Below are 24,268 nucleotides of genomic sequence, written 5' to 3'. Positions count from 1 at the left end.
TGATAAATTTCAAATGATACTCTTAAGAGGTTGGATGTGGCTCTGTGCCACTTGGTCTAGTGGTTAGCAACCCTGCCTGTGGCAGGGGTTTGAAACTAGATGATCATTATGCTCCTTTTCAACCCAGGCCATTCTAAGATTCCATTCTATGATTCCAACAGGAATCTGAATTTCCCTGTGCTTGGAATTAAATTCCACCTTGTGCTGATCATCACTTGAGATTCACAGTGGACAAGAAAAACAAAGAAAAGTATTAATGTGTTCAATAAGCAAAGTTCTGTTGGAGTTTTTAGAATTGTATCCTGAATATATCCATTTTCTGCTTTTTTGGGTTGAGCCCTATAACCTTTGAGCATGTTATGAAAAGGAAAAGTTTAGTAAATATTCCTCTGAGAAGAAAAGCATAAAATGTTTCCATTTGAGAAACCACCTCAAAAATTAAACATTGATGGAAGATCTTTCTTGAAGTATTTAATTTCTTGAGCAAAATTTGCTTTTAAATTTACCATTTCCTATTTAATTTTTTTTCCAGCTGTAGTTGATAAAAGATGCAACATCTACAACCTTACTAGAAATCATCTGTCTTGTATGTCTGTTTGCTATCTTTCATGTTTTTATAAAAAAAGGATATAAACTTAAAATTTTATTTAGTAAAAACATTTTTTTAATTATTCATTTGAAGGGTGACCTTTTCAAGTTGAATCATTTTCTGTTGTCATAAAGGTTTTCTTCTGTCTTATAGTATTTTACGGTTGAAGAAATCATGCAGATAATTTAATTACTCGGACTAAAACTGTTGTGCAGTTTATGTCTTTTGCTGTACCACAGGAGAGAAACTGTGAGATGTATTCATTATTGATTCGTTAAAGGGTTTTGCTTTTATATAATCAGAAATGCAGACCACTGCCTACGTTGCATTAAAAAGAGAAAAAGGAATGCACAGTAACTCATGCCATAGGCTGTGGTTTATGTATTGTCTTTCCTAATGTCTTGTGAAACGTAAAAACCTACAACAAACAGATATGTAAAGCGTAAGTGGTATAAAGATTCTATTCAGATTTAAGAGCTCTGGGTTGCTTTTGAATCTTGCTATTTTCTGCATTTGTTTTGACTGCTCTCATCATTCAAGATTGACGCTTGGATGGGTGTGTAGGAGGAAGCAGCAGCAGCAGGCTTACAGCTTGCAGACAAAAAAAAATCTGCCTTATCTGATGGCTATTATTGAAAATGCGAGGTGTAGCCTAGGCTGGGTAATGAAGGGGAGCGAGCGAGGGGGAGCAAGAAGCATGGAGCTGCATACTGATGAGTGTAGGAGTACTTGATAAAAAGAATTCTTGCTGCTGGCAGTGCATTGCTCATTGTGGAGTATTCCAACAATCACATATAACGGAGAGCTGCTTAGCTGACAGCTTGATATGCTTTTTTTTTTTTTTTTTTTTCCTTCTGTATGACGTACTGGTCTGTAGTAAAGATTAATAACCAAGAAATGTAGAGCTAGGATCAGATCTTACGGTATATACTGCCCTGTAAACTATGTTTTACTTCTGACTTTTCTGCTTGCTGAAAACATTAATCTGTCAAGCTGGCGGGCTCCTTTGATACCAACTTTCCCAGGAACACGATGTGGCAATGCCACCTCTCAGCCCAGGACTACCGCTATTATCCAGTGGACGGTTATTCGTTGCTTAAACGCCTCCCTCTTCACCCTCCTACAGGACCCCGATGCCCTGTCCAGACAGTGGGACAATGGTTGGAAAATATTGGGCTACCTCAGTATGAAAACCACTTGCTGGCTAATGGATTTGACAATGTGCAATTTATGGTAAGAAATCTTCTGTGCATAGCTGTGTATATACACTGTAGCTGCCTTTTTTTTGTCTGTCTGTGGTCATTAAAACCTTAAAGCTATCCTGCATTGCACTAAGATTTGTGTAGTGTTTCACTTTTCTGTGTCTAGCTGAATGAATATAAAGACTGTCCTATAATAAACTTCTGAATTATACACATTGCAAAATGCTCTAGCGAGAAATATGGTAAAAGAAAACTGCATATTAAGGGTCTTTTTCTCCCCTGTCTGCCTTCTCCCCTGTCTTTCTTAAAAAAGAAAAATGCACAGTTCTTTTAATCCACTGCAGGAGACAATTTCACAATATTTAAAGCTGTAAACACTCCTATTTGCAATACCACATATTACTATTTTTATTTAAACATTAACATCATCTTCACAATAATTAAGTAGCGTGCAATGCCATTCTTGCAATGTGAGGTATTTTATAGGCAGAACACTATTTAATAAAGTGCTCTCTCTTTGCAATCGATTCTAGATGTCTTCGTTAAGTGTTTTTGCATCTTAGATGATCATGCTGTGGGATTCACTTGTTGAAACTTATGCCCTGTGTGGAAAAGTAATGCCTTCTGTTTAATAGTTCCATTTTCCTGTTTTAACATGAGTATATTTCAGGAACAAGTGAATGAAATAAATTTTATCTGCTTCAGAATTTACAGTATTAACATGAGGTAGTAAGTAACACAGACCTGCCAGAAAAACTTTCAGCTGAAATAAATATTGACTGTAAAGAGAGAAGCTTACTTACCAAACTGTTATATAATCACATTTATACCAGCTTCCCATTATTCCCATTACTTGTATCTCCTGCAAAAATTCCCAATCACAGTTCTCATAAAAAATCAGATTTTAAAATGTTACTAATCACCCCTTCCTTAAAATATTTCCGGTCCCCAGCTATGCCTTAGAACAGTTCTAACTTTTCATAACTTAAACTTGGCTTATGAGAAACAGCAGTGAGACATGAATATTATCACTATAAAATCATCTTATGAGTTGTTTTTTTCCTATTTAATTTCTTTTGCCAGTGTGATTATATGCCTGCATGTTACTGATCAGAAAATTAAGGCACCAATTTATGTCACTTCCACATTACAATAGTGTAGAGATTTCTTCCTGTTTTTCTATGTCTGACATCTTTTGCTTACATCAGTAAAAATCATTACCACCTTTTCCTTTAAATATTCCTGGAACCAAAGCAGCAAGGGAGTGCAGAGTGAGGGGAAAAATAAAAAATAAAAAAATTCAAGCCAAAGTTTCCGAAAACATCACAACAAATTCTTATATGTATGTATAGTAGCATTAGTTACGTAAGTAGGTGATCATTTAGTCTTAAAGAGATTACAGAAGGAAATTGTTCACAAGAGACTGTAGGCGGCATAACAAATGCAGAGGGGTACACCTACCACAGGTAAATGATGAACACCCAGGGAGCTCAAGAAACTGCCTTGGAGGGCTTTCCAGTCATTCCCTGGCTGTGGAGGGGCCCCAGCCACATTCTCTGGGAATTTATGACTTGCATTTCCTTAGAATCTTATTGGCACAGTTTTGTAAATCTGCAAACTTTATCTGAGAGCATATTTAATAATAAAATCTAACTTTTCAGGCATTAGGCAGATTAAATTATGCCTGTTTTTTTTTTAATTTTTATTTTGCTTTGTGTGTGTGTTCTAGATGATGTTTTCCAATCATTTTAAATTATTATTTTCCTAAATATATATTGCAGATAAAGCAGACAACTGCTCCTAAGAACAGTTGTGCTAGCATGCACGTGTGAACAGAAGACTAGAGCCTCAAATACAGTGGTTAGACAAAAATCTGGAAAATTGTCTAGAAATAAAAGTATAAAATTGCAGTAGTTTAATAATAACTAATTTATGGATTTCACAGTTTATTATACTGTAACACATTTCAGTTTATGTTTTTGCATTAGAAACTGATCATTTCCCTTATTTTATGAAAAATAAAATTAACAGAAAATACTGATTTCTTTTTATATTATTCTTTTGAATACGAGAACATTATGTAATGAAAGACTGTCCTGAAAAACTCAAGAGAGGGTTTGTTAAAATATCTTCCATCCTATCCAAAATTTTAATGAGAAAATTAAACTTGTTTGTAGGAAAATGAGAGAGGAAAGAACTCCTGTGTAACAGAAAAAACTCAGACTTCTCCAAACTTGAATGTACTGTAGTCTTCTTTAGCATGAGAGAACTGGATTACCTTTATTAAAATGGCTTACATATAATTTACAAGCTTATCATATCAAGCTTTTCATGTTGGTTACCTGCTTTTATCTGCTTTACATCAAACAAAATATACTTCAGTGTATTCACTGTAATACTTCAGTGCACTAAAAAATCAGTTAGACATATTTGTTCTTCATTCTGTACCATATTCCTGCTTTCGTTTTTCTGGAAGCACATTCTGACCTGCATTTATTCATTCTGTTGCCTAAGCAACAACCATCACACTCCTATTAAGTATGATTTAGTAGTACAGGTCTTTCTAGATGTTCAGAGCAGGAGAGAGGATATCACAATAATATAATTAATGTCCATGGAATAACATAAATCTGTGAACAAATATAACATTCATACAACTCTCAACAGCAAAATTCTACTAATTAAATTAACACTCTAATATAAAGGTTTGCTTTTTCAGATAAAAGGATTTCATAGTTAATCATTCATTAGATCACAGAAATTAACTCCTTATATTTAGGCTCCCTTAGGCATTAAGGATGTTGTTCTTACTGTACTTAGAATTAGGAAGATTTGTTTGTGCTACCTTCAGTATGTGGACTTCCTAGCAAGAAAAAGCCTGCTTGCTACTAACCTTAAAGTATGTACAGTTCTGCCTTACGTTCATCAATATATATGTTTTTAAAATATGGTGTAACATAGTATTAAAATGTTACTTATGTTTTCCTTAACTACTCTATATCCATTTACTGAGTACTGGCACACATAACAAGTTGCAGTTCCTACCTTCTGTTAGTGTCATGCAGAAATAACAATTGCATAACATTTAATAGGCCTGAGGCAGATTCAGTCCCAAGTTTCAGCTCATTTATGCTTCTAGGAATGGAATCGTACTTGAATATATATATATGTATATATATGCAATCATTATTAACTTCAACATTTTGTTGTGTAATAGGCTGCAGTGTCCTTCAAATGTAAAAACTTGTCATAGCTTTGCAGAGATACTCAGTATTTGAAGTTGCAGATGATACTGTGATTTTCATAGTGTAAATGTTATTTTGCAGTTATGCTAATTCTAAAGCACACAAAAACAATCTCATCAGTAATATATTGTAATACATAAACTAGACATAAACTGTGATGAAACCTAATGAATCAGTAAACATCATTTTGATGCATAGGACTCATAGATACTCTTGGGCCAAGTTAAGACCTCTATACAGACTTGCAGGCCTACTCAACTTAGTCTGCTGAGGAAAAAAATGTTTAACATGTGAAAATGTTCAAGCACACGAGGTCACTGGACTCTAGCATGCTTCTTTCTACAACTTTGGAGCTTCATCAGTGCTCTTGATTTACAGAGATAAAAGCAGTTCATCAAATGGCTACCCAGTAAAACTAGTCCTTATTAATGACTTCATATGACTATCTATTTATAGGTTGTTCCAATCATTTAAGATATTCTAAAATTTTATCACTTGCTTAGTATTGCAGTTTGATGAAGATAAACTCTCTTAAAAAGTTCTGTAAAGTACTGTATGAGAGAAACAGTGACCAGGAAGCCAAAATGAATTAACATAAAGCATGAAGCACTAAATTATGTTTTTCTGACATTCCAAAGTATTGTTCACTAATAACGATTAATATGTGAATTGGCATTGGACAGTAGACTTTCACTGCTGCTGTGAATTTACACACATGCACCTCTAATCCTCCAAGTACTTAAGTGACTTGCATAGCCTGAAGATATACACGTTGCCTAGACGTTTTTAAGATTTCAATCTTTTTCACTATTAGGAAACCAAGGCATAGGGTGACTACAGGATGGAGTTTAAAACTGTGAGATAAGAGGCACGAAATCCTTAAAGAGCTACTATTATAAAATTTAACAGATGCATTGAGTTGCTTAGGTATCTAATGCCAGTTGAGGTACTGAAGGAAATCCAGCAGTTTTCAGACCAAACGGAAAGATATTACTGAGGACCAGAGTCACCCCAGCTCTTCATAATTAGCAGATGAAAGCATCTTAGGTGGTTCTATGCTACTGATGCATATGTAGCTGAGATGAATCTTGAATTTCCGGCTCATACACATCTTGATTTTCTTCTTAGTATCTTAGTTGTTTATGCATTTCTTTCATAGAGTCATAGGGATTGGAAGGGAGCTTTGGAAATCATCTAGTCCAAACCCTTTCAATTATTTTCTATTTATATTCATATGTATAAATAAAGTATTTTTATTCACCCGTGAACTTACCTGCACAAGTTCAAGGCGGCTCCAAAAGTAATGCATCCTATTTTATTATTCTGGCCCACAATGGCAGATGCAGATGTTTTTCGCGTGGCAGTACAGGCTGAACCTTCCCACCAATACTCTGCTACAATTTGTTGCCATGTGACAGATGGCAGGAGGGGGGCAGTCTGACAAAATGGCATCTCACATGGAAGTGTGTATGAAGCAAAGGTGTGTCATCAAATTCCTCCATGCAGAAAAAATGGCACCTGTTGACAGTTGTTGACATTTGCTGAATATTTATGGAGACCAAATACTGGATGTGAGCATGGTGAGGTGGTGGGTTGTGTGTTTCAGTGGAGACAGTGACATGAAAGAAAATACATGTTCTGGTTGGCCATGCACAGATGTCAGACCATGAAATGAAGAGCATCTTCATTATGCTCTGGCAGATTACAACCAGAGTATTGTGTATAGAGATGAATATTGGCTTCAATGCATTGGAAACGATGGTGGCAATGATGGAATATGATGAAGTTTATGGCAGGTGGGCCCCATAAATGCTCACATGGGAACAGAAAGAACATCATATGCATGTTTATTTGGACCTGTTGAACAAATACAAGGCTGAAGGTGATGGTTCCCTGGATCACATTATTACTGGTGGCAAGATGTGGTATCGCTACTACAAGCTGAAGCCAAAACAGCAGTCCATGGAGTGAATTCCTCATCAAAGAAAAAACTCGACACAGCCCTCAGTGGGTAAAGTAATGTGAACTGTCTTTTGGGATAGGAAGGGGGTAATCCTGGAACTTGGACAAACCATCAACTCTGACTGCTCATCATGAAGCTGAAGGCTCAAACTTCCAGAGTCAAGCCAGAGAAGAAGATAACCTTTCTCTTACAATGCAATAATGCTATGATCCATACCAGTTTGAAGACCATGGAGCACATTACCAATCATATCTGGACTGTTCTATGACACCCACCGTACAGTCTGGATTTAGCACCTGCCATCTATTCTGGCTGATGGACTGCATGAGCAGTATTTTCCTAGCAATTATTCTGTCATAGCAGCTGTAAAGCACTGGGTCACCTCTGCTGGCACGGATTTTTATGAGTGCAGGATGCAGGTTCTTGCTTACTGCTGGTGAAAATGTACAGTTGGTGACTGTGCTGAAAAAGAATGTTTTGCAGCTGAGAATTTGCTCTATCGAATAGTGTTGTACTCTTTGTATGTGCTGTAGTTTCTGTGAAAATAAATAGGAGGCATTACTTTCAGATCAACCTACAGACTTACTCAGGTTCACAGTGATGCTAGGTATGGGCTACCTTCTCAATTCCCCTTAGCTGCTTGTTCTGAATTTAGTTTTGAGCTAAGATTTGACTTTTCTTTCTCCCTTACTCCCCTTCTCTGTTTCTTTTCCTTTCATTTTTTATTAAATACGATGGTTTATTAGTCAGCTGAAGTTTATCTGCTGTCTATCTTCAGGTCTCATTCCTGGGATTTGCTGTGCTGGAACAACTAGTAATTCTTGCCTTTAATCTGTTTGGAGGATTTAAAACTGTATCAAGTGTAAAGGACAGATGCAATTTCATTTCTTTAGAGAGATATGTACCTGAACAAAATTCTCTGCGTGTATTAGCTTCAAGTCTTGCACCTGCTGAGATCACTGCAGCTTTTGTCCAAAAATACCTGATACAGAGATTCATGATTTTTGGCATGAGAAGAAAGAGTGAGTCAGTCTGCCAACACCTTACTTAAATTAGCCATGCTGCAGGTAATGAAATAGAGGCCAATGTCTTACAAGGGTTCTAGTCTGTAGTGACTTTAGTGACTCTCAGGAGCCAGCCAGCTCCTGAAATGCTTAGGAGAGCAGAATGACCTTTGCAGCATCCAGGCTCTGAGCTCTCCAGGTCCTCATTGGCTACCACAGGGCCTGATCAGGCCACTCATGAATCATTTGAAGCACTAGACAATTCAGACGGCATTGTCTATGTGTAGTCTAGCCTGGATGATTAATTGTTTAAGGCAGCCTTAAAACTCAGTCAGTTATATGGAGAAAGTCATGCTTTTAGCATCACAGAAAGAATGCCAGTCCTCCTGGTGCTGAAATAATCGGTGGTTTTCTTTACATCTTAGAATATAAACCTGGAGCTAGGAGTTTCAATCTCTTTAACTGGACCTCACTTGCAAGCCCCAGGACTTGCTCCTAGCTTTGTTTTATCCACAGCGCTCTGCACTGAAGCTGTGGAGTTTTTCTCAGTACCAGCATGGCCCTGGCTTCTACCATGAGCCAAGTGCCTATTTGTTAGTCTGCACCCTTCAAAGTCTTCCTCTCCTTCACCTTGACAAACTTTTGCAACTGTAGCTCATGAGGCAGTCCAACTCCTCCCTTAGGCCAACCTGTTAAGCAAACATGTAATGGGGCACTGTTCAGTTTTATTGAAGCAATCAGTAGATGTTTAGGAATCAGTCACCCATATATTGGAATTTCTTGTTTAAGACATTTATGTATACCTGGAATGTATGATACAGGTTCTATGGGAAACCCATAGTCATTTGGAGATTCAATGCAATGAATTTTGAATCTAGGCATTCGAATGCCTAGATTCTTATTTGTGGCCTAATAGATAAAGCATCTTGTTAGCCATCAAAGCTAAGGGAGCATAAAGTGTAATTTAGCTGACTGGCTGACTAATTATTAGAATAAAATAAAGTAGATTAATCTGATCAGCAGAATTTCTTTCCATGCTCTATTTTTTAACTAGGTCTCCTTAAGAGGTTCTGTAGATGTAAAAATCTAAATGGCTGTGTTTGGGCTAGAGTCTACCCAGTGTCCATAAAAAGTGAAAGAAATTATTTTTGTTGAAGTTTTTTCTCCTCTCTCAGAACATCCAAACCAGAAGCTTGAGGTTTTTCATCCAAGTAGGGATTCCTATAATGAGACTTGCAAAGTTGAGCTCAGGTGCATGCCTGAATTGAAGATCATGTCTCTCATCCAGCAAAAGCAACTGCTCTCACAAATAATCTTATTCTGCATTCTCCACTTAGTGGTTCCATTATAGCATTCCTTAAGCTAGTCAAGGAGCAGAAGGGCCTTTTCATGTATTCATCAATATCACATATGCAAATAAATATCCCGCACTATCTTCCTGTCTTTAGGGAACCTCAGACCATTCTTCATTCTATGATATGATATGATATGATATCATGATCATCATGATTCTATAGATAAAAGATCTGGAGCGGCAGTGCTTTTTCTGATTTTCCTCAAAAAAAAGGGTTTTTAAAAGGATCAGCTTCATATTTATACATATATATAAATATATATGTGGTGTGTGTATAAAAATCACAGGCATTGATCACAGGCATTGTGGGTGGGAGAATGATCCTGCACTTGACAAAAGACTTTATGAAAGATTTGGCAGTAATAACTGTTCCACAGAAGAAAGAAAAGACAATTTTTATTGTTATTGTTTGGAAAATTGAGTCCTATGGAGTCCATCTCCAAACTCAATTATTAAGATACCGTGGTTATGGTGGATTCCTTGAGAGTCAGAGGTTGTATAAACCTGTCTCAATAGTTGTATCTTAAAAATATGGGTGGGTCCATCTGTGTTCTTGCTACACTTTGCTAAGTTAACTTTTAGATGAGGGTTTGTCTAATTGTTCTACACTATTTTGCCATCTGTATTTAAATGTTATTCTACACAAGGTCGTACATACAAGGCACGCAGCCTGTACACTTGGTAGATCACCCAGATGCCAGTGTATACAACGGAGAATCCTTTCACTCACCTCTTCCATTCAGGACAGTGACATGTAGTGTCTGTGTGTCTCTTTGAAAAGCTCACTACGTCTGAGAGAAAAGAGCTTGTCCAGTGTACATATAAATGTACTGGACTCAGTAAAACCCATGCTAAAATAAGAGGGTGGGTCCAACTTATCCAACCAGACATTGAAAGCCATTGCAGGTACAGTCACCAATAAAAGTGAAATTATTTCGTTATAGATATCTGTGAGTACTTAAGGGCTGAAATTAGTCCCATCTGTTCTAACAACATGTTAAATGTTAGTTTTAAATGTTGTATTTGAGCTAAAATCTTGCCTGGTTCAGAGGAGGACCTTCATCTCAGTGTGCAAACACTGATGAACCCTAAAAAATTCTGAGACTACAAATACAAGGAATTTTCTGTTGGCTCCAAGTAGAATTTTATGAGAAACTACTAGCAAATACTTCATCTGAAAGATAGGTTGATAAAACAGCTGAAAATTCTAAATGTGATAAAATTAGAATGCTATTTTATTACCTCATAAAATAAGAGATGCCATTCTGACAATATGTTCTTAGTATGCATTTATTTAAGGCCAAAACCTTTACAACTGATCTTGTTAACAATAAGGAAAACGTTATATCTTCAAGAATTATAAATGTTTGCGTACAGAATGTAATGCATAATGCTATTCTTCACAAATTATGTAAGATGGTAAAAGATGGCAATGTGAAAAAGAGCATTAAAAGTAACAGAAAGCCTAAAGGTTAAGAGAGGAGACATTCTAGGAACTTTTACTCGGCAATGGAAAAAAAAAAAAAAGGAAAATTCAAAGGATAATCAGTTTATTTACATTTATATATTTATCAACAAATAATGGAAAGCTTTGTAATGCAGGACAATAATAGACTTAAGACCAGTAGCCTGTATGTAAAATTAAGTTACAGTTTAATCTTAGTTGTTTTATATGAAAATACTTAATGCAAAAAGAAATTACACAGTGAAAGGGACTAAATATGGAACAAAATATACATTTGTGTATAATATTGTTTTAGAACAGTACTGTCCAATAAGAAACAAATAAATGGAGTCTGGACCAGTAGGTAAATTAACCTCAGAACAGACAGACTTCCCCGACTAAGTTAAAGATGTTTGAAGGAGACAGTAGTACAGAGGAGCTTGATTACAGATAATTACACTGTGCAATGCTAAAGGAGTTTTCAGGGAAAGATGAATGGATACTAACAGGTAACTGGAAATTTCAAGCATAAGAATCTCAGACATTATTCTTTATCAAGGAGGAGTGCATGTTGCTAAGAAAAAAAAAACTCAGGTGTTTATGCAGATGAAAAAAAAAATCAAACAGACTATATCTAAAATAAGAAAAGGAGAGAACACATCATGAAAGAACTACTAAACAACCTAAGTAAAATAAGGGAAAAAATAGTATGGAAAATGACCTCACATTAACTACGTGAGTAAAATGTGTTCTGGAAAAATTTTAAATATGTTATAGCTAAAAGGAATATTTACAAAGTTATGACCATTGCTATGAGTCATTTTAGTCTTAGCATAAGGAACAAGGTACAAGAATTAGAGAAACACAGTACTAATGAAGGGCACTGAAATATTAGAGAGAGGGGAGAGAAGGAGAGAGAGCGATCATACTACAAGAAGATAAGACAGTACTTCATTAATTAAAATATGTGAATCATCTAGGTTAGGTGATGTTTGGTTAAGAGACTTAGGATACCAATGAGGAAATATTGGGATATTCAGTAACAACATTTTAGAACTCCTGGAGAGTGAATGAATTTCTAGAAGATAAATAAAATACAAATCACAGGATTCATCCTGAATATAAGTCTCTTGACCTATACAGCTTTCACCATACAGCTAATGGCTTATTCAAGAAAGAAATGGATAGTGGCATTAGTAACAGAAAGGTACTGGCATCAGTGCTGAGTCTAGTGAGAATAAAATGGGGTGATTAGAATGTAGCAATGGGATGTAGTTGGAAGAAAATAAAGCCAAATTAAGTAACTGTGCAGTTAGGGAGAGAATCAAATTATTTAAGAGAAACCAGTAAAAAGGTAATCTATTTTACAAGGTACTGTGCCTCTCAGCAAATAGATGAGAAGCTTTCCTTCCCTTAAAAATAATTAAAATTTCAACAAAGGAGACAAATTTAATTTTGCTAGTAAATTTACTGCCACCTTTTAGAAGCTGTTCTAAAATGATGTACCAGAATTGCCATGCAAGCAACACTTCGGTAGAGAGTTTGCCTGATTGCTTTACATTTCCTGGCTACCTAAACTTTCTTCTGTTTAGACATCTTCCATTTTCTCATACATTGTTGAAAATGATTCTTTCTCCCATTCCCATGACCATATATAGTTCTGTGGCATCAACTCTTCAGCACCAGTTTTAATTTTCATGGTGGCCAAAAGCAATGCATCCGTGAAACCATCAGCATGCTTACTGTTCTGCCTGCCTTTCACAAGACCTGTCTGTTCTGCCTGTTCATACACATATATGCACACGTGGCCAGTATTGTTCACTGGGAACACTGGAATTGTGTTATCAGTCTTAAAGTGTTTTTACATCCAAATATGCACCTTGGCTTTGGAAGTAATATTCACCGTTTAAAAATGAGTTACAAGAAGTCAGAAAAGATTACAGGGTAACAGCACTATAGAAGATAACTTGTTTTAGGCAGTTAAAACTTAATGTCTTCAGTTAGAAACACTTTTTTTTTCATGGCTTTTCATAAAATAGAGCATCACAAGGCCAGTCCCAAAAATTTTGTCCAAATGTTTTCCAGGGTCTAAGCACTTCATCACAAATACAAAATGACACAATGAAAACCATATCTGCTCTCTGGTCTTTTTCTTTTTTCACTTAGTTAGCCATTGTATTGGGTTTGAAATATATCATATTCTGTATCTTTTGCTATGTCTCATTAAACTTCAATTGCTGTGCATACAGGATAAAGTTTCTGTATAACAATGCATTGTATTTGTTCTAAGCTGGCTGCTCTGAATCACACACAGAATCACAGAATTGTAGGGGTTGGAAGGGACCTCCAGAGATCATCAAGTCCAACCCCTCTGACTGACCCAAAATCTCAAGATTCAGGCTTTTATTAGTATTATCTTATAAAGTACTTCATTTTATTACTGGAATCTGAATGATTTAAGAGGATTGTTGATGTGAACACCAGTACCTGCTCTAAGTCTATGTAAATACTTTGACTGTTATAATGATCATTTGAAATTTTTGGATGCCAAAGACCAGCTCTATATGCAAGTTTTATAATACAAAAGCTATAGTATTTACACAGGGGCAGATGTGGAGGGATAAGGTTACTTAGCAAGTGAGTACTAAAAATCACTTTAAGTATTAAAAAATGAAATACCACTAGTAAAAGTAGGTTGGATAAGCACCTATCAAATGGCCATCCTGGTATAAAGCCAAAGCAGTGTTTCACTTGATTTCCTAAATTAGCAACCATGAACTGGCTAATAGTGGCCCTTTGTGCACAATCCCTTGTTTGTGGCTATGGAGACAGGGGAAAAGACCTGCATCTAACTCACTGTAATCTTACAGCTCACACTCAAAACAGGTATCTTGCAGCTGGTTTCAGCTCTTAAAAGTTCTTAAACGCTTGATGGCTTCTGTTCTTCAGTGTCCACACTATTTAACAGCTTTTTCACTGTTTCAGGTGTGCCCTCTCCAAACAGATCCCCTTAAAAATACATAAAAAGCCCACTTTAAGATGTTGTTTATAAAAAAACAATAGTTACATGTTGCAGTTCCATGCTGCATTAAGATTAAAAGATTGCAAAAGACTGAGTTGGTTTTTAGCCTTGATCCAGTTTTTAACGTATTATGAATAATATAGCTCTGTTAGCATCTCTGAACTCCCAAGGCATGCCTCTTGTTACCAGAAAGGAATTAGAAATTGACAATGCAAATTATTTTGTTTCACTTTCCTTCTCTCTTGAAATTTGGAACTATGTCTATTCTGCCCATGAAATTATTACCTGATGTTTGGATTTTGTATAGTAGCCTGAAGATATAGTTCATCTCTATCTTTATGCTAGAAAAATAACTTCATGCAGCAAGAGTGAAGTATGTGGAAGAACCCTGATACAAACAATTGCTTCTCTGCAGTATCAGGCTTTTTGCAAATTCTGCTGTTCCTACTTGTACAGATTGATTTCTCTAACTCTGTTAAGTATATATATGAATATTGCTTCATGTATGTATTTGTTCAAGACACATAACAATTTCTTTCCTTCTTCAACTGAAGACTTGAGAGAAAATGGAATAAAGAAAACACTTGCTAGCACTTGCATAAGAAGCCTGGTCTTTAAAAAGTGCACTATGCCTAAGGGTTGTTTCTGAGGTCGGCCTTTGGTTTGGATTGTGAGTTTTCAAAAACCAGTTATCTACTTCCTCAATTATCTGGTTAAGAAATTATGTAATGTTGTTGATCCACATATATAAAATCAAGAAAGGCTACTGGGATGGAAAAATCTGTGTATTAAGAGCTGTCTTGTGGTTAACTAACTGCTTGTGTCTCACCTTAGAAAGTTCCTTTTTCAAAGTACTTGTAGTTGGAAAGCACAGTTTCTGAGGAGTTAATCAGATTGCCTGAGGGATCTCATTAAGTCAGTTAAGCTCTGAGTGAATTCAGTGACAACTGCTGGACTCATGCTAAAAAATATTACATGAAAATAAAATGAGTACTTAATATTTATTGATATTTTTATGGCCCAAACAAAATGAAATAAGGAACACTTTCCGTGTATGAGCTAGTTATAAGTAGTTTTTAATTATTTTAATCTTGAAGTTGTCCATTTTATTGCTTTTGTTAAATCAAACTCAGAGGAGAAACTATGTCTTAGTATACCTAATCTCTTCTGTAGATGCCTGGGTACTATTCTTCCTTCTTTTTTATTTCCAAGATTCTCTATATCTGAATACTACAAAATCCATGTGTATTTCTAAGCTCTCTCCTTGCGATGCTATCCCTTCAGAATGGACTCTTCTTGTTCTCCCTTACTCCTACTTTTTCCCTTTTCTCTTTCCTCGGTAGAAATGCCTTTTTTTTTTTTTTGTTGTTGTTGTTGTTGTTGTTGTCGTCTCCAGATGAAGGAAGGAAGGATGAGAGAAAGGAAGGAAGGAAGGCAGAGAAAGTTGCCCCACAACTAAGTCTTTTTACTGATTTAACACATTTATGTAGTTCTAAACAAAGCAGAAGGACATTGAACTGGATAGTCATCTCAGAGGCATTCTTGTTATTCTGGGAGCCTGCTCTGACACAACAGAGCTAATGCTGAATGAGAGCTAGTTTCCTTGGGTGGGCTTCATTTGACTCCTTGCAGAAAGCCAAAACTGCTCTACAGCATGGTTTGTAATATCATATTATTCAGATTGTTCCATTTTCCTAAGTGACTTCTGAGTTTCCTGGTCAATTTGCTACATATTAAGACAAACTTTCCTGACAGCAATATGTTGAAAATGCTTTGATATACATGTCCGAAAGAAGGAGCAAAATTCACGTTTGCTGAAGTGTGAGAGCTCACAGCTAAACTTGTCTGTAGGTCTCCTTTGAGTATATATGTAGGTAAGTACTAAGTACTCATTGGACTGGAAGAAAACAATCCCTATACTTAGGCAGTGAGAATTTTTTTTTTTTCAAATCCAGGCCCTAATTAGTCCTGTTCTAATTCTTTATCTGTATAATGGGTATAAAAATGCCACCTTTCAGAGTCATATAAAATATATTAATTGCTGTTTTGGAGCTGTCTATTATTATTTCAATGAATGTCTAAAAAAAGTCAGAAGAAAGTGAATCATTCTTACTGGTGAAGCTTTCAATGGAAAAATATATATAAGACATGGACCCACACAGGGAAAGATAAAGGCTAAAAATACCAGCAATCTCGTTTTGTAATCCCCTTTCATTGAATTCATGGATTATTCAGAAATATAATTATATTCTATGTATGATTACATATAGAATAGGTATCCTGTGGCGAAGGCTGGTAAGCCAGTCTTCATTTTTGTAACTTTGGGACCTTGGATATTAATTGCTTTAATATATAGTGGGGATCAGCTGTTCTTATTTTGTCTGTTTTATTTAGTGCAGTAGCTTCCCTTTTAAGAAGGCGTACTGTAGTACAGAAGCAAGATCAACTGAAGTTACACAGAATCCTACTGTCTTGTCACACAAACACATTGTTTTGTTTTGGAGCTGTTATTTGAGGCAGGGAAGGACCAGCGTGACTCAAGTACCCATTCAGGAGCATGAGGAACGTTTTTTATTACAAAGTTAAATTAGAAAAAGCTTGCTCACAGAGAAACCTACTAAGCATCAGAATTTTGATAGAATGGAGGCCCCCAAAGTCCCTAAATGTTGATTGTTAAATGCAGTATCCTTGTGTAGGAAACAGATTGGTGAATAGCCATCAGTGGTGGAAGGAGGGAGTGTGCTATACAGAGCAGACTGACTTGTGTGAAGATTTCCTTATGACTAAAGGAAATGAATTTCTAGAGTGTAGGATTAGTGAGCTATGGCAGTAGGTGTCCTAACATGTATACTTCGAAAATCAGATGTGTAGCAACATTGCAGGGCTCTTCTACAATGTTTTGGGAATTTATCAATCTGCATACAGGTAATACTACTCTAAGAATATGTCAAGCTTTGCTCGTATTCATTTTGAACCTGTCAACTCAGAGTTTTAAGTAAATGCAGCGTGTCTGTGGGAGTAATCCTATAAAACAAGTAATCAAATAAATCCCATGATCAAATAAATAACAGCATGTTTACGTTTACACAGAAAGTTCTTTAAACCAAGGAATGTGAGATACATAAAACCAGTCTGTGACTTTTAATATTTGCAGCTAGTAGTTGCTTTGGTTCTAGTTACATAGTTCAGTTTTTGAGAACACACTTCTTGAAATGCATGGATTTTTATTTTTTTTATATATGTGCATCATTACTGAAAGATTGTAGCTGTCTTTACACACCTACTTATGGATTGGTATAAAAAGACAATGTTCTGTGCATAATTTCCTAAGTATTTGTAATCCCTCGCTACTCTGCTACAGGCAGAAAACAAAACTACAATAGTGACACTAATTACTGCTTTTGTGTTGTGTCCAACTAAACAATGCAAGAATATTTGCAAGAGTGAAAAATGTGCAAATATAGGGGAGAATGTGAACAGAAAGAAAGGTCACAGCATTTATTTTACTAGTATTTAGTTAACTAGATACTAGTTAACATAGTATTTCCTTAACTAGATCTGGATAAAAAATGTGTATTGCGAATAAATTACAAAGAGAATAAAAGCTAATAGGAAGGGATAAAGGGAACAGAAAGTACCAAGTTTAGGATTTGACTTTCACAGCCAGAAATCTGATTTTACTTTTTTAGTTGTTTGTTCTTACATTTCAGATTTATAAATATTGCCCAGTTACACCTTGTTCAAGTGTTATAAAAAAGAGTGTAATATTCCCCTTAGGAGAGAAGAAATATCCTTTCTGCCATGCAATCTATAAGTCTGGGCCTATTAATGCAGTTTACTGAAGGGAGAGCTCTTATTTTGATTCTTGTGTAATACATCACCCCAAAGTTAATTTGTAAGAATTAACAGTCCAGAGCCTGTACAACACACAGAAAGCAATCAGCACTGCAGCGTGGAGATGACTTGCTGCAACCTGGAACAGGGTAAATCACCTCTTCTAGGGACTGAAGGGCAACTAAGCCATATATACCAGCAATCTGAGCTGGATTTTTATTTAGTAAAATAAAGTCTTCTATCTGCTCTCAGCACTCACTCTCTAATGTAGTTACATACTCATATGCTTAGCTTTAAATTAGCCCACTGATGACAGTACAGGAACATTACATAAGAGCAATTATTAATGTATTTTGCTTTTCCGAGCATTCACCAGTAGAGACACCCAACCAACAGGGCAGGCCTTCAGCCCTCACCTTTAGCACAGTCATGCTGGTGGCTCTCCAGCTAACACGGGGATTCTCCAGTGCATTCCTAAGGAGCAGCACCGGTGGGCAATGAGCTCAGCCTGAACCATTTGTGAAGTGACTGTGCATGAAATGCTTCCTAACACAGTGCCATGCTCCACGCGCGGTGGCCGCGCGGTGGAACGCTGATTAATCCTCCTTTATGAGAATATGGAAAAGCATTTCCCAGATTGTTACCAGAGAATAATCACCCCATGTAGAGACATGAAGCACATGGGATCATATTACAGCGAGCTGCTGGTTGCCATGGTGACAAGAGTGGGCCTGCCACGCCAGCCACCCAGCTGCTGAATTGGAAGGAATAAGAAAAACACAGCCCACTTCCCATGTGAAATGAATTACAAGAACAAGGAAAGGAAGAAAAGAAAATTGTCAACCCTTAATCAAATGTTCTCATATTTTTAGAAACAGTATGAAGAAAATGGAGACCATCTCTGTTACCTCTTGGGCTTCAGGGGCCTAAAGAGTAATGCCTCTGCATAAGACATGGAAATAAATAACAACAGTTTGTATTAGAATAATCACAGGTATCAGAAATCTCATGTGTGCGATGGGAAACAATACTTTGTTCAATCCTGCAATGCCTTCTGTCTGCCTTAATGAATAAAATATGTACAAGTATATTAAAATGGGTCTCAACATAATCATAGAGTCAGTCATAGGGGCTGGGAGGGACCTCTGGAGATCATCAGGTCCAGCCCCCCTGCTACAGCAGGTTCCTGCAGTAGGCTAAGCAGGAGAGCATCAGGCAGATCTCGAGTATCTCCAGAAAAGGAGATTCCACCACCTCTCAGGGCAGCCTGTTCCAGCTCTGTTACCCTCACGGTAAAGATTTTCCTTGTGTTTGTATGGAACTTCCTGTGTTCCAGTGTTTGCTCATTTTTCTGTCACTGTTGAATTTGTCTGGCAAGGCTGACTGCACTTGCCCTGCAACCTTTTAATTTTCACCTAGAGAAAGTTGGTATGTTCCAGCTTGTTTTACAACAGATCTCTTACCTTTCACCCTTGCTGCACCACGGCAGAGCAAAAGTGGCATGAACGTGAAATACATTTAAACACAGCAGCTCAGTGATGCATAGAAAACACAATCCATTTTCCAGTACTTCTCATTTTTGGAAGTAGCTTCATATTTTTTATTATCTCTTGTAATAAAATATTTAAAAAGCAAGTTTAGTTGACCTAATTGCCTCCAACTGCTATCATCTACATCTGAAAAAGGTCTGGGTGCCTGAAAGTACAACTGTGGCTTCATTTCACAGTGCACAGGCTTACCCCAAACAGGCAGGTGGGGCCTCGAAGACCTCATTAATAATGCAGACAAGCTGTGGCTACAGAAAGCATGGTCACTTTGATTTGCAGTTCTTGTGTGGATCTTTTTTGTTGTTGTTGTTTAAGAAGGAGCTTTGCAGCGGTAAGCAAAAGAGACCAGCAAGATACTCCAAAGCAAGAGCTATTCCTGAAGATTTTGCCTCCTTATGCAGCCCTGCTTCAGAAAACATTTGCAGGCTGAATTTCTCATCTTGCTCCCTGAATCTTGATATCAAAATTGTCCCTTTGGATGAGGGCAGCTTGCTCACCACCACCTTTCGAATTACAGTGCACTCTAGAAGCATGACTGTAGCTCAAGTGTTACGATTCTCAGTTTCAAGATAGTTCGAAACATTTAGCTTTCTCTCTACTTTTTATGTTTTGCAGTCATTGGAATTAGACCAGAAACACTTCTTGCAAAAGCAGTGTAAGACTAATTTACCACCCCCAACTCTCACTGGTGTAAAGGATAATGTTCCTTTCTGACTTACTGACTGAATTCACTGGTGATTTACTTTAAGCAGGAGCACTGAAAAATTCTGCTTCAATCCCAGAATGTTCTTCTATATCAGTTATTGCACAGATTGCTCACTTTTTAGAAAATTCAAATTTTAGTTTTAGCAAGATGTGAATCTGAGCTTTTCCCTTCTGGTGAATCCTCTAATAAATGTGCTGTGTTATGAAACAAAAAAAAAAAAAAGAAAAAGATAAAGGAATTCTTCATTCTTCAGTCACATTCTTAGGAAAGTACAACCTACCACTCATGTTACGCTTCTCTGGCTCTGCCCTAGGCATGCCCTGGGACTTTCCATAAGATCGTGTTCCCATGATACCTAAAAAGCAGAGCCTTGTTCTTGATTCATGTGAAGGCAAAGTTGGATGTAGTTTCCAAGCTGTTCCATCTGCTCACAACTGAAAGTCAGGGAGCCCAGAGGTAAAAGTAAAAAACAATGTGAGTGGGGTTCAGGAGTTGAGCAAAGCCACAGCTGTAACTTCAGGCCATAGGCATGTATAAGCTTAAGTATTTTCCTGAGTATATGCTTTTCTTACTGCCATTTCACAGACCTCCTCTCTAAATAAGTTATTCTTAAAACATGGATTCTGCCCAGAATTTTACAGTCTAAGGCTTTGACTATGTATTTTGTACTCTTTGGACTGATTTGCGTGGCTCAACATGACTGGGGTTGATAAAAACATGAGAAAGAAAACATCTGACAGACAGAATTGAGGTTTGAAACATGCACATTTACTCTGTGAGACTTCCCTGGAAGTAAGCGGGGTTCCTACATTTATTACAAAAACACCAAGCTTAAGTAGAATCCCATGTTGCAAGCAGCATATGTGTTCAGAATTTTTATTTCTGAAAATACCGTATTTGTCTTTCCCTTCACTCACATACTCACACACATACTCACTGGAGAAAGGAATATTTTCCCAAGAATTTAGAAGTCTGTTAATTAGCTCTCGGTAATATTGATTTTAAAGTAAGCCCTTTGAGAAATTTAGCATCTAGGATAACTAGCATTTATCTCAAGTAATCTGAATAATGGTATAATACAGACTCCTCAGAGTTTTCATTACTCAAATGAAGTGAAATTATCTTTGCAATATACATTCAAGACATTAATATGTAATTTAGGTAGGTATTAATAATTGTTTTTTGAATTGTTATGATTAAATAGGCAGACAGAGTTGGGTCAACAGCGTTCATAATTAAGTGGGCCAAGTGCAATATCGGAGGTAATTTTTTCGGTTGCCACCTTATCTGTGCAGCTAATTTGCATGTGACAATTGTGGTGGTTGTAATGAATCAGTGCTACAAGGAAGAGGAGATAAAAATAGCAGAATTTTTCTTACAATAATCCTTGTCCCAGCTATCAGTATTGTTTAATTATCTCAGTACTTTAATTAACTACTACTGTTGTGTGAAAGGTCTGTGAATGCATGTTCTTTTGAATATCAATATTGGAAAGGCCTTTGATGGTACTGGTTAGTTTAGGTTCACTTCTGGAAGAGCTGAATGTGAACCAGAGAGAGATTTTTAAAACATTGGTAGATGGGACTTGAGGTCTGCTGGGACTCCTTTTGAAATGGATCCCATTTAGGTCATCTTCTATCTTCATGCATAGTTTGCAAATTAGAGGTCAAATTCCCTGAGTGGTATTGTGCCTTAACTGCTCTGAATTGCTATCCATTGCTCTTATCTGTGACTAAAATAACTTTTTTTAATTAAGATTTCAGTAGTTTTTAAGAAGTAACTGCAACATGGAAAACTGTCTTCAGCTTTCCTCTTTATTTCTGTGAAGGTTTTAATTGCTAATGAAGTCATAAATATAAACACTGATAATAGAGCAGAGTGAGAGTTGAGGATAAGTATCGATATCAGTAGTTTAAAGGCAGTATAATTTTAGAAGAATGCTATCAAGTGATTTGTGATGTGTTCGGTCCATTCTTCCTAACATATTTTACAATCAATCTTTATTCTTGCCCAAGGCAGAATTTCAAGCTTCTGCAAGGGATGTTTCTAACATAGTCTTGTCAGGCTTGGAGGTGAAATAACAATTTCTTCAGTATCTCCAGGAATCTGATAAATCATTGTGACTTTAAAGTATGAGTTAAACATTTCACTCAATAATCATTCTCACAGATCTTGTTTTCATGTTAACAGTGGCAATACTAGTGAGAGGCAACCTTTCACTCATACTGAAGCTTGCTAAATTCTGGTCGTTTGCCAGTTCTTACTGGGAGACGAAATATGTGACACATTGCCTGAAATTTTTCACTGATAAGAAGCAGTTTTCATTATTAAAAACTGCATTTCTCTAGTTATTTCTTGCAAGCCTCTAAGGAAGAACCTCTTTTACTGTGTGAAAAAGCTATGTTGTGATGAAAATTTATAAACCTTGTGGCATATGACTGAGACAATGGAAAAGGATAGGCATGGTTATTCAGTGTGTCCTTAACCATCTTGTAATCTGTTTTTAATTTGTTGCCAGCCAGAGGACAGTTTAGATGTCACCTATTTCAAAAGGATGCAGTTGACAGGGAAATTAGCATTAAGTGGGTGAGTAGTAAAGTGATATGCAGTGAGGATGGGACTCTTTTAAGTGAGCTATCGAATATATGCTTCAGGAAAGGACTCCTTCCCATTGGTGTAAGATGGCTGCTTACTTTGTTTCTTCTTTCTCTTCTACTTGGGTTGGAAAGGAAAAGGAAGAAAAGAGTTTTCTGGTGCTATTGGTCTGTTTTCTGTCTTTATGCATGCATAATCGAAGACTGTTCCTGTCTGCCCCTGCACTGCTCCCACTCTTTTCTCTGAGTGGCAAGAATGATAGTACTCCCAAATAACCCTGCTAAGTGTACTACCTTTTATGTTATCTTTTTTCCTATCTGTTCCAAGTCATATTTCCAGCAACCCTGCTAACCCAATTACAAGGTTTGCTGTTCTATCTCCATTTGGTTGCCCCCAGCTGTGCTACTGCAGTGACAAGTCTCAGGCAGCCAGTGATTCACTGCAATACAAATTGGAAGAAATAGTGATAAGACCCTTCAAACAATCACCGGGCCTTGTCTGCGATGTACCTAGACTGTGATCTTACTCACTGCAATACATTACATCCCACAGATGATGACATTTCAAAGTCTGTACTGATAGCATGTTGAAAGTGCTTCTGATTACTACTGGGGCAGCTGCAAGAGGGCAAAGGAGAGCATATTGCTGTAAGAAATAACACTGAGGCATATACCAGCACTACCCTATCAACACTATAATAGGCACAGGAGTCATCCTTCCCTTAGCTTCAACAACCCTGTTCTTGGGAAAATCACCTCCAGTGGCACTTGGCACTTGCAGCTCAATTTAGTCTCACCAATGTCTGCACAGCAAATGAATTCAAACTGGTGATCAGCAGTTCGCTTCTTTTCCTTCTCTGGCTGACACAGATGAGCAGAGAAAAAGCTGGTCTAGTTGGTGCTGCCAGTACATAGACAGAATTCCTCCAGATCTGCAATTTCTTACATATTATTATTTACTTTTATAAAGGAAAGAAAGAGCCTCAAATGCAAAAAAGTTGGTTCTTTCTCTTTTTCTTCCAGTTAGTTTTTACTCTGTTTGCACACAGGAATGCATAGGCATTTATCTCTTCATTAAAGTTTTTTTCCAGAACTTTGATTGTCATGAAAATCCATGGAACTTCTCTCCAATCTTTATGAGATTATTAGCCGTGGTGAAGAGCAAGAATAAGACAAAAATGCATATGCAGGTAGTTTGGTCACCACATTCTCTCACTCCCAACTTTACTGGGTGAATTTTCAGATAAGTCTAGTGATATATCTGGCATCTCTTTCATAGTTTACCTGCTGTTTTTTTTTTTTTACTCAAGTGACATAACCAACCACTGGAATTTTCTTGATCTAGGTCTCTAGCACAGAACATATATGAGGATTAAAGACATAGGTGCAAAAGGGAACAATGAGGAACAGTCTTGTGCCTGCCATCCTAGTGCATTATTTATTTTAATATCTTCGGGGACAAATCTTCAAAGTGCTTTTTTTCCTACAGAATGTAGAATGGATATTAGTCTTAAAAAAAAAAAAAAAAAAAAAAAAAACTTTAAAGTTCTGTTTTGATAGTAGATGAAGTTGTCTATGAGTTTATGAATCATTTGTTTTGACTGGACTTTAGAGGTTGCTTGGACTGTCTAATGTATTTAAACCAGGATTTTTTTTTCTAATAGAGGCAGAACTTATGTTGCTGTAAACCTGACATATTCCAAATTAAATTGTATATAAAGATTCTGTATGTAAGTACTTAGACACTTCTGGATTCTAGCATTA

The 24,268-nt window shown here is 36.7% G+C and overlaps 1 protein-coding gene across 12 annotated transcripts in view; it reads left to right on the top strand.

Annotated features, from left to right (window-relative positions):
* Nucleotides 1-24,268, top strand: part of ANKS1B (ankyrin repeat and sterile alpha motif domain containing 1B) — a 405,586-nt gene that overhangs the window by 207,445 nt on the left and 173,873 nt on the right. For 10 of the 12 annotated variants that reach the window (XM_042890340.1, XM_042890339.1, XM_042890338.1 and 7 more), the window contains exon 1: nt 1,622-1,822. In XM_042890340.1, the coding sequence (XP_042746274.1) occupies nt 1,622-1,822 (201 nt within the window). Of the gene's footprint in view, nt 1-1,621; nt 1,823-24,268 lie in introns of those variants that run through there. The other 2 variants (XM_042890329.1, XM_042890335.1) reach the window with 2 other exon arrangements.

Source organism: Lagopus leucura, unplaced genomic scaffold (genome assembly GCF_019238085.1).
Source record: "Lagopus leucura isolate 7727_CA_CO unplaced genomic scaffold, USGS_WTPT01 Super-Scaffold_100159, whole genome shotgun sequence".
Lineage (NCBI taxonomy): Eukaryota > Metazoa > Chordata > Aves > Galliformes > Phasianidae > Lagopus > Lagopus leucura.
The sequence above is the reverse complement of the archived record's forward strand: the minus strand, read 5'-3'. Positions and strand labels throughout refer to the sequence as shown.